Below are 11895 nucleotides of genomic sequence, written 5' to 3'. Positions count from 1 at the left end.
AGCTTCTTCTTTTTTAAATGTGAGAAAATCCTTTACTTTTGGGGTTACTTGGATTTTAAGGACATAAGAGAGGAATAAATCATCATAGGCAACTGCGTCGCTCTTTCTTGAAGTCACCTCAAGTATTGTTTGGAGCAATACGTGATTTAGTTGATACATCAATTATCGTTTTTGCTTTAAATGTTGGAATCCTTTTTTAATTGCTTGACAATATTTTACTTAGATTATACTATGACTTATTTTTTCTCATTCGCGGTAACTCTCACTAATCTAAAAAAAATTCCAAAACTATTTACTCACTCCGATCCAATTTATATGCTATTATTATTTGACTATACATGAAATGTTAGAAGAAAATCATTTAAGATAGTGTGATTTAGAACAAGTCAGAGACACTTATAGCATGTTTGGTCAACCTTCTTTTTGGCCAAAAGTGCTTTTTTTTTTTTTTTTTTTACCAAAAGCACTTTTGACCAAAAATTGAGGTGTTTGGCGAAACTTTTGGAAGAAAAAAAAGTGCTTTTGAGAAGAAGCAGAAAAAAGTAGCTCCTCTCCAAAAGCACTTTTTTGAGAAGCACTATTGAGAAAAATATACTTAGAGACAATTTTTTAAAGCTTGGCCAAACACTAATTGCTGCTCAGAAGTGTTTTTCAAACTAATTAGCCAAACACAAACTGCTTCTCACCAAAAGTACTTTTGAGAAAAGCACTTTTGAAAAAAACACTTTTCAAAATAAGCTGATTTTTACAACTTGGCCAAACGGTTAGTGTTAAGTCATGTCATTAAGGGTAAAATTAAAAACTTAAGATTCAGTTATTTATTAAAAAATTAAAAAAAAAAAATGGCATTCTTTTTGGACAAACTAAAAGATGTGCTACAAATTGAGACAAAGAAAGTACGTAGTATTTAATCAAACATTTTATTTTCAACCTTAGGGCAAGTCGATGAGTCCATAAAAGGAGGAAAAAAATATGCATCAACGGCACACTAAGGAGAAGCAACAATCATATAAAAGGATGAGTCCAACAAAAACAACAACAAAAAATCCAGTGAATTCCCACAAGTGGCGCTTCAACGCAAGAAATAGCGTAAAAAGAAAGATACATGACGAGGTATGCATATCAAACTAAGATAAAAATCTCTGTAACGTACAAAAATAACTAAAGAATATAGAACCCTGTTGTGAAGAAACAACAGTTAAGATCTCCAAACAATTAGATAGTGAAATATGAACAATGTAATATTGTTGTACTCTACCACATAGCAGCATGTACTTATCTCAGCATGTACAAATCTTCAGATTTGAATACATTCATTGAGTATACCGGTGAAAACCAGCTATGGTCAACTCTTGTATAATATAACCCAAAAACAATCCAAATGACCGCCATTCAGCACCTGATAGAGGCCGTCCTGTTAAATCCATGAACGAAAAGATGATCAGAAAAAATGAAGGTTATTGCGGGGTAGAGGATATATAAGCATCTTCACCTATATAGGTAACTCCCCACCCACCCCTCCAAAAGAATAAGAAATAGAGAGTGAATGTCCCCATATGCAGGGCAGATTTTGTGAAGAGCAAAAGGGAAGTGCGAAAAAAGGATATTAAAATTGCAGCTACACCATCAACTCAAGGAAACAAGAGAATGGTGGGGATGGGGCGTTAAACTTATGAAGAAAGAATTCTGAAACTGAAAATAAATACCTCAATAGGGGCCTAGGTGGCTCTAATAACTTATCAGTACCATCTTGAGCAATTTCTGTAATATATATGCTGTTCATTGCTTGCGGTGAGGAGTCAGCAAGTTCTTTAAGGCCCTATAACAAGATTATGTGAAGTCAAATGCAAGTGCATTATAAAAGGTTACTGATTTTTGCCGAAACCATATGAAGTGAGAAGAAATATAAACCACAGAATGCTAATAGGTGATGGACAATGGGCAGTAACATGACATATAAACCATGCACGTGGAAATCAATCCTTTTCAATCTGAAATCATAAAAGGTTCAACCATATCCACACTGCTTCAAATTTGCAAAACTTGTTATTTCTACTCGCAAAAATGATGAAAGGCACATAGAATGCAAACAACAACAACAACCCAGTATAATCCCACTTAGTGGGGTCTGGGGAGGGTAGTGTGTACGCAGACCTTACCCCTACCCTAGGGTAGAGAGACTGTTTCCAAATAGACCCCCGGCATCCTTCCCTCCAAGAACTTCCCACCTTGCTCTTGGGGAGACTCGAACTCACAACCTCTCGGTTGGAAGTGGGGGTTGCTTACCATCAGAGCAACCCCTCTTGTCTAGGGTAGAGAGACTGTTTTATTACAGGCACATAGAATGCATCTGTAATAAAACACTATGTTTGTAGAGAACTTAATAGCCTTGTGCTGAAGAGTCTATTCCAATTAGAGGAATGTTTTTGGTTTCACATATATCCAAGAAATCAACATGTGTACCAGCATCCAGGAATAGTCCATGCATTTGATGGAATAGGAAATGAATATCTTTCATTAATTGTTATGAAAGTTTTGATAAATTTTAAACAAGTTTTCTGTTCCGTTTTCCATTTGTAAGGAACGTGCCTTGATAGATTCATTCCTCCGAATAAGAGACGAATACCATTTACATTCATGAAAATTGAAATATAAACGCACAATCACAGCAACTGCATGAAAATGGCAAATACCAAGAAAAGATACTTGGAAAAATACATCTAGTAAATCCAAGTTAGCGAAAGTACCATTAGACTAGGAATAGAGTTGCCCACGGTTTTAAGTTGTTCCTGCAGTAGGAAATTAAGATTAGAAAAGTTATTGATAACCAACATCTAATAATGCTAAACAATCAAAGTGCCATATCACTTAAAAAGGACAAGGTATGCTCATAGGTATAAAATACCTAGGAATTGAAACACCAAGAAAACTTTACAATTCCAAACTCTCAGGGGTAAGAAATCCCCCCACCTCCCCACCCCCCCAAAAAAAAAAAAAAAAACCATCTGGGGAACTAACACTTTCTTCATTTCCTTGTAGAGTTAATAAAAATATCACTATAGAAGTAAATAGTAAAAGTAAAGAACTAAGTTGTTAGCTTCATCAAATGATGAATGAAGAGGGTCTCTACACACAAGCACTGGTTAAATAATAAACAAAAAAAGTCAAAGTATCAGCCACTACAGGATGTTCACAATTGGATTATGGAGTTGCATTATCTCGTTCACTCACCGCAGCAAAAAGAAATAATTGCTGAATCTTCAACTAGAGATCCTACTTTCAATAATTACTTGCAATTTCCATTTTAAAAGAAGCTTCCAGATCAACCAAAGATATTTCCTTTTTTAAATGTCTATACATAAAAAACAATACTATTTCCACTATCTTTTGTTCTTTGCTCTCCCAATGATTTCGCATAAAACATCTCATATATAATCTCAATGCTGATTCAACTTTCGCGAAGCGATAAATAGTTTTTGGTCTATATAACGCAAAATTTTCCATCTATCCCACCTTCACTCCAGGACCAAAATCAGAATTATAACGACAAACATCCAATTCTGTGGTTCTTTAGATAACTGTATTAATTTCCAAAGAGCATTTCTCTGCACTTTTAATACAAAAAACTTCAAGCAAATCCTATCATTTTCGGAGAATAAGTTTCCAGTCAACAACCAGCTTTGTCTAAATCTGCTTTGCTTTAAGAATAAGGATCCTTAATCCTATTCTGCTTCACTAGACATACCCACACTACTCCATTCTATCCAACGCAGGGAGTGAAATAGAAGCATAAGAAGTCAAATCTGTTAAAGCATAAAGCTGAGGAAGCATCATTTTAGTGGAAAAAGTTATTCTCATCAAGAATTCTACGAACCTGCAGTGTTTCAGGCATCTTCACCCTTTTCCCGCTGATAAAATCGCACAGGTACATGACACCAGCATTTGTAAGGTCCTGTTATCAACAGTAAGTGCAGTTCTTAGTACTAAATATCTATTATGACACCTTGGAGGCATTCATTACAAGCTCCAGAAACCATATTTCAAACCTTGTTTCTTTTCCATTTTCTGGGCTAATTATAATAAAACAGAGCTAGTAGCCTAAAAGCTGAAATGGAGACTTTTTTTCTTACCTGCTTGCCTTCCAAGGATAGTAGCTTGCCATCCTACAATTCCAGATAGATTTGAGATAAAAGGTTCAGTGGATATAACATTAGGTGACAGATATTATTTATGTAATACACACGTAAATATATGTTAATATAGACGCGCAGAGTGACCAAGTGGCCGGAACAGACAGTGACTTTTCCACTGTCTCTGCTCCCATGTGAAAGGCTTGTACTCCGCATAAATTTCAAAATAAAACAAACAAAAAAAAGCCTTGCAATCACACTATGCCAGAAAGCAGAACTCACCAGACCATAAACCAACCCTTTTAATTCATCCAAATCACAATCAATCTTGGATAGATCACCACGCACACCATTAACCTGTTCCAGAACAAGGAAAACCCAATCATACCAACACTCCATACGTTTCATTATAGCAGCAGATTTGTGATTTTAACTTTGAAAAAGGCAAACTAGCAATATGATTCTCTTATTGTCATCTACAATGGAATACAAGAACTTGACATTTCCACTATAGGAGAAACATATAAATAAAATAACGGAGTGCGGGCAATGAAATCAGATGACAAGTCTCATAAACAACTAAAGACAACAATTGAAGTGGAGTAGATTTGCACCTCATTCCTTAATAGTTTTGATATCTCCATTTGCTCATCCAATTTCCCATCCACGTTCTCAATTCGCTGTGTCAAATGCTTCTTTGTGGCCTGATCAAAGGACAAAACAGAACAATATGAAATGATTGAATTATCAATACATTATACATAAGTACAAACACACATCTATAACATTTAGAAACAACTCTGAATGCATATACAATTTATGCATTTGAAATATCAAATATGTCAAAGTTGTAGCACGGAAGAAGCTATGTAATTTCTGACATACATTTATCAAAAGTAAATCTCTATATGTTTCACAGGATGCAGAAAAGTAGCAGGAATATGAGGCTTCCCTCAATGTTAGCCCCCTCTTTCTTGTTAATAAAATCGTCGCCCGGCTCTTAGAAACAAGTCAAGAATAAAAGAGATACATCATCCGTACATTCAAACGCACATCACCCTTGAAGAGGACCATAGACTTGATGATCCAAGTCAGCTTAAGAAACTTACAACTGTGGATAGATTAGTTGGAATAATCTTCACATTGACCGTATTAATATTTCAATCCCCACTTCGTAGCCTTGAACTTACTGTTTCCTGCAGACAGCTGCTGCATATTCTCTCTCTCAACAAATTCCAACTAATCAGAATAAGCTACAATGACAGCATCTGTAAGCAAGAACTTTGCACTGCAAGTGTGTCCATACTAAGCTACACAATAACAATAACAAACCCAGTGTATTCCCAGTGTGAAACTAAGCTAATTTGTCCATAATTTATATTATCAATTGAAGCTCAACCATGGCAGCTGAAATTAATCACTCCCTGGAGATTCAAAAATCTTGCAGAAAAGGGGGTTCCTCGAAGCAGGGACAAGTGGCACATATTGCCATGACGCACAGAAGCAGCAACTAACAAACAATGCATGTGCAAGCCCGGATAGGCCAGTCCAATAATCTCCAATATAACTTTGGGTACTCTACCTACAGTCTGATTTAAATGCCAAAGAATTGACAGGGTAAGTTTCAGTAATTAGAAGGTCAAACATTTATGCAGAGATATAGGACACATCAATCCAGGTAGGTTCCAAGTTCTAGTTCGCGCTTAAGCCCCGAAGTGACGCGCAAAACATGTTGAGAGTTTCGCCTCGCTTAGCGGCCGCTTCAACATCGTCATCAATGCTCCAAGGCATACTTTTCCTTGCTAAAGAGCGTATCCTAAAGCGGCAACACTAAACAATTGATATATCAATTTATCATAAAAAAATTCCAATTCCTTTGTCTATATATTTGTTATTCATGCTTATACTTATTAGTCTTAGACCACACACCCATATTTGTATTTTCTTCATATGTGCCTTTATTTATTAAAGCCCACTCTTTATTTGCGCTTTGCGCTTAGAACCCCAATTGACCTTAGAGCTTTTTTGCGCTTTTGCGCCTTTGATAACACGGGGGCTTGCTCCACTTCCTCTCCCTCCTCTCCACCTCCTCCGCCCGAAGTCATTTAACATCATAAAAGTAAATTCAGAAAAACACAACCACACCAATTGAATTTGGGAAAGAGGGTTTCTGGCCAACATCAAGAGTCCTGGGGAAGTAAGGGTTTCGGTAAAGCAGTAACAGTATGCTATTCACACATATATAGCATCTATCAAGCTCATGTTATAACTTGAATACATGGAAAGGCTTGTATCTGCCAAGATTAAAAGAACTCATGAATAAACCATAGGCATATAAGGAAGATACTCACAGCAAGAGCATCAGAGACATGCTCCAGATGTTTTGTCAGATTTGAAACAGCAGTTGCCATATTCTTTTTTGTTACATACATAAGGTCCGAGAATGACAGACCCTGCAAGTATTACAAGCGAAAGAGGTGAAGAAAATGGAATAAAATTAGAGACGGTGAGAGAAGGCAAGCATTTCATGAAATATTAAAAATTAGGCAGAAATTTGGTGTCTCCCGCTTACGTCTCTTAACTTTTATTCACTTACTTCTTTGTAGAAGGTTTGTTATCTAAGATAAACCTAACTCCAGCTAACTAAATACATACAAAAACATGCATATTACTCCCTATGCCCCAACTTACTTCAAGCATATTTAAAATCTAATCCAATTTTTTTGAACCCTTCATGCTTTTGAGAAAAGAAACTTGAACCCTAGACTTAATGAACTGGTACCAAAAAGAATCAAAAGAAATACCCGGATATTGATGGTTTACATTCTTGCTGAATCTTTCACTTTTTTATCAAGTAAAGAACACTGAATCTTTCATTTAATCAAGTCTAAAAATATCTTGTATTTCAATGTGATATTATTTAAACCTTCATGTAGTAATCATCACGTTAGTGACAATCCCCTTTGAGATGGAAAATTAATAAATAAACAATATAAGGTTTATTTCACCTTCCACCACATGTATCCATAACCTAAGGCACCCACTGCAGCAGCTGGCACTATCAGAGATGTCCAGTCACCTGCCAGGGTAAATGAGAATTAGGGAACATCATCTAATATAAAGCAAACTTCTTCCATGTCAAAGGCAAGATAGACAAAATCTAGCATGAGAAGGCATCAGTTAAAGGATAGTAGAGATACCGCTAGAACTTCCATTTAGAACAGTAATTGGTCGTGCCGAAGCCAACTGTCGAACCTCCAGTGCCAACCTACGAACCTGTCAAAGCAACAAAAAAATCAATTAGATTCCAGTTGTACCATGTAGCAAATCACAAGCCCATATATAGTTGGTCTATACACAATAGTAGGACTACAGGTGATAACTTTTTTCTTTTGACAAGTGGACTAGGGAAACAACTTCGTAAGCTATTTTTGGTAAAGAAGATTCGCTGTGGATTTCAAATCTTGCCTATACATTGACCGAAAAGATCCCATAGCAGAGGTAGCTGGGACAATGACATGCAGACAATCATCGTCCTGCCCCTCACCACTAGCTTATTGTTTCTTGACCCATGAACAAGGGATCTTAAACACTGGTATTTCTTTTCAGCAGATTTTACATAAATTTATGGCAAATTTATCTGTACATTCATCCTTAACACCATAACAAATTACAAAACCACATCTCATGCCTAAGCAACAATGTCTAGATACTGTGGGCGCCATCCACCTCCCAGAGGGAGAGGCAAAGACCCAAATTAGACAGAAAATTTTGTCGACCCCTCCCCAAAGATGATAAGCAAAGGCAACTCCAAAATCAATTCAGATATCACTTGTAAAACTACACTTAAACAAGATGAGAGGCAAAAGCACAGAATATAACCAAATTATTGCCAATTACGGAAGTTCTCATAGAAACTACATTGCAAAGTGATCTTGTCATTCAACTAAAAGAAAATTGAAATATAGAAATGAAAATGTATTCTCTGATGGTTGATTCTACATTGATAAAACAGATCACAGCTTGGATTGATCATCTAAAAAGCATATTACTACTTACTTAGGAGTAGTACATTAACAATCTTGACAAGACCAAGCCTTCATAATTTAAGCTAATATTATCTGGGTACCTGTGCAGCAATGACATCCGATTCTCCACCATCTGATTCCCCTGATTTTTCATAACTTTTGACCAAATTCTGCCAGAAATTTTTTAACATGAAACACTTAAGCTCAACGCACGCGGAAAAAAAAACTAAGAAAAGGTTTTTAAATTGACAAATAGATCCAGCCTTGTTACAATTTGTCACAGGACTCCTCAGACATTTATTCAAATAACACCATAATATGCAAACCAACCTTCAAAACCTATTCCACCATTGCAGTTTTAGTTAATAAAGTAGCTCATAATCAGTAGTTGACTGTGGCACTGCTAACTTTCAAAGGCATATTATAGCTTCATCTAGTTTTGTTTTCACTCTCATTGATATCATCTACTTCGAGATGGGAATTAATGGAACATAAATTAAACCACTATGTGGTTGAAGTATTTTACCTATCAGCATTAGTGACCCCAATAAGAAACCTAGTCAATCGTTGCATTATTGTTCACAAAAAAGATCATACTCACTAGTTGACTAAGGCACCTCTATCTTTCACATGCATACTAAATAACTTGCCTTGGTTTTCACTCTTATTCAGCTGTCTATTTAGAAATTGGTATTACTAGAATATAAATTGAGCCATTACACGATTAAAGCACTATACCACATGCAAATAGTTGATTTCAATTTAAATTACCCAGTCCAAGCTCATTGAACACACAACACTCACCAGAGGCGGAGCCAGGATTTCAAACTTATAGATTCGGGATTCTAGTACTTCTATATTACTGGGTTCTAAATTAATAATTTATACACACAACAACAACGGCAACAACAAACTAAGTGAAATCCCACAAGTGGGGTCTAGGGAGGGTAGTGTGTATGCAGACCGATCCTCGGCACAGTAAAAGCAAAGTCACAGCATTGTTGAAAAGAAATAAAATGATGGATACAATTCCAATGAATTTATACATAATTCAATGAATTTCTTAAGACAAGGTTTGGACCAAAGCTACAGAGATCAGCGAAACCCGTAGCCGAAGGGCTAGCTCTGCCCCTGCACACACACATGCAAGCGCGCGCTCGCACACAAAACAATATATAAATGTACAATCTCTATAACAGAATTTAAATAACACAAAGCAAATCGGAACTAACCTGAAGCTCGCCTATCACATCAGATAATTTACCGTTTTTGAAAAGCAAAGTACCTGTATACCCTAATATGCACACAACACACATATATTATCAGATCACATAACTAAAATCAATCACAAACAAAATTAGCAAAAATCTCAACAAAAAAAAATAGAACATAATAGTCGAAGAACAAGTGTGTGTGTGTGTGTACCTGCTCCGACGATAAATACGATCTTAGTTAAGCCTACTCCAGCTTGCATAGCCATGGCCGGCGTTAGTCCGGTGATCAACAAATCCTAGGTCTTTTTATGACTCTCCGGCAAGTGATTTCGGAGTTAAAAAATGTAAGAAGTGTGAGACAGGAGCTATATCTGGTATTTATATGCCTATATTACCCTTTCGCGACTTGTGTTAATTCGGCCACGTCAACCGTGTGGCACGTTAATGTTTTTTTTTTTTTTTGAATTAATTGCACGTTAATGTTTTACTTCTTCCCTTTTTTGTCTCGTTTTTTTTGGAGATTTTAGTTTTTTAAAGATTTAATTTTTGAGTTGTAATTTTATTTAAAAGATTTAAGTTTTCTTATAAAATAGTTTAAACAAATACTTTCTGAAACAAACAAAATAAAAAATCTTAGTAAAACTTGAGTTTGTGAATTCAAATTTTCAAAACTTAAAGCAAACTTCAGCTTCTTCTTTTTTGTGCTAGAATTATTATTCTACTTTTATAGTTTAATTTTTTCTCATATTAAAAGTTAATTAATTATACGTATTTTCACTTTTGAAATATGGTGAAGAATTTCGATAGTTGTATATTTCACAAATTAAGTGAAACGTTCCTCCGATCCCCTTAATGTTACACCAACACAACTACCCGGTGAATTCTCAAAAGTGAAGTCTTGTAAGCATAGTGCGTACGCAAACCTTATCCCTATCCCGAAAAATAGATAGTCTGTTTTCGATAGTCTAACACCAAAAAAATAAGAAAATAAAACTTGGAGAGAAAGAAAGGGGTGATATTAAACTCTATCAAGGTGATCATTAGCGCGTGTAATTTATTACAGTCAAACCTTTTTATAATAACTTTGTTGGTTCCAACTATCTTTTTTACTATTACAGTGAATTGCTATTATCAAAAATTAGTTCCAAAAACAATTGGGCCTTATAAAGCAATTTGAATATGGAATGTTACGGGGTGATCTATCATGTCAGGTGCATGTAAACTTAGTAGCTTTTGTACGATATATGTATTACAAAATTATTGAATATCTATAAATATTTAATTGTGAGATCAGTTATATTATATAATGAGTTGAGTCCGCTGTAAAAGCTGATAAATTTTAAATTAAGCGATTTGCACCCGATCATCTATGGTGAGGTAGTGTTACATATTATTTCTATTGTTTTGATTCCAATGTGAGCTGCAAGGTTAAGAAATTCTATAAATTTAGATCTTGACGGGATTTTCACTATTATTGTACTTGATATATATAGAGGCGGAGTCAGAATTTAAATAGTTTGAAATTCTAATTCGTTTATGTTACTGGATTCTAGCTTAACAATTTATATATAGTCAATGAATCTTTTTCGATAAATATAGAGTTTGCACCAAAATTACTATGTTCGACCGAACCCGTAAATCCTATGCCAACTCCTCCCCGGATATATATGTGTCTATAACCGTATACTCTAATGGTGATGAGTGTTTTATTAATGTAAGTTGAGATTTGAGATTGTTATTTTACATTGTCAAACTGTTTTAGTACTTTCCCTATTTCAATTAATGTTTTACTCCATCCATCCTGCTTTAATTGTTACTTTAATTCGTTTCATGCTCGTCAATAAAATAATAAATACATGATATAGTTTACAAAGTTACCTTCTATTAAATATTTTTTTAAGAATTGAGTAGTATTAAAAGGATTTACTATTTCTTAATCTCAAGGGTATAGTTGAGAATAATTGAAATCAGTACTGGATTCATAAACCTTCAACTATTTTGTAACAACTTTTTGATTAAAGTGACTGTTAGTTCGGGACCGAAAGAGTAAGTAATACTCCCTCCGTCTCATATTATTCATCACGATTCTCTTGTACACATCCCTTAAAAAAATTAATTAGAATGAGATTTGATTATTTTACCCGTATTCATATTTTAATATTTAATATATTTTCATGGACATTTGAACAAAGTTATCCATAATTGAGTGTTTGTCGTCTTCAAGGTCAATTATTACTACTAAGGGTAACAAAGGAAAAAGATAATCAATTTTGTCTTACACTTCTAAAATGACAAATAATTTGAGACAACTATTTTTAATAACCACGACTTATAATATGAGACGAAGAGAGTAGCATTACCAGATTCCAATGTATGGTCTTCATCAAATGTGAAAAGAGTACTGGTTCTATTAATATAGGTATTGCAAGTCACCTTGAATTTATATTTTCTCCTCAATTTTATGTACAGACAAATTTCTCTATAACAGTCTCGTTTTATTCCAAATATTTTTGGATGTTATAA

The 11895-nt window shown here is 34.9% G+C and overlaps 1 protein-coding gene across 1 annotated transcript; it reads right to left on the bottom strand.

Moving 5' to 3' along the window:
* Positions 1 to 989: 989 nt before the first annotated feature.
* LOC107760190 (uncharacterized) lies at positions 990 to 9805 on the bottom strand. The gene is made up of 13 exons (XM_016578206.2): positions 9584 to 9805; positions 9391 to 9452; positions 8260 to 8328; positions 7331 to 7406; positions 7139 to 7209; positions 6482 to 6583; positions 4745 to 4834; positions 4413 to 4487; positions 4131 to 4163; positions 3875 to 3952; positions 2748 to 2789; positions 1707 to 1819; positions 990 to 1414 (listed from the first exon to the last, which is right to left on the bottom strand). The coding sequence occupies exons 1-13, from the start codon at positions 9636 to 9638 to the stop codon at positions 1393 to 1395; spliced, it is 888 nt and encodes a 295-aa protein (XP_016433692.1). The 5' UTR covers positions 9639 to 9805; the 3' UTR covers positions 990 to 1392.
* Between the last annotated feature and the right edge of the window lie 2090 nt (positions 9806 to 11895).

The sequence above is a fragment of the Nicotiana tabacum genome, chromosome 5, assembly GCF_000715075.1.
Source record: "Nicotiana tabacum cultivar K326 chromosome 5, ASM71507v2, whole genome shotgun sequence".
Taxonomy (NCBI): Eukaryota; Viridiplantae; Streptophyta; class Magnoliopsida; order Solanales; family Solanaceae; genus Nicotiana; species Nicotiana tabacum.
The sequence above is the reverse complement of the archived record's forward strand: the minus strand, read 5'-3'. Positions and strand labels throughout refer to the sequence as shown.

Excerpts from the sequence above, each read along its gene's own strand:
- LOC107760190 (XM_016578206.2), bottom strand. The coding sequence starts at position 9,638 with ATGGCTATGCAAGCTGGAGTAGGCTTAACTAAGATCGTATTTATCGTC. Across the intron at positions 9,453-9,583 it reads CGTATTTATCGTCGGAGCAG|GGTATACAGGTACTTTGCTT; the intron begins GTACACACACAC and ends TGTGCATATTAG. Across the intron at positions 2,790-3,874 it reads AGATGCCTGAAACACTGCAG|GAACAACTTAAAACCGTGGG; the intron begins GTTCGTAGAATT and ends TTCCTACTGCAG.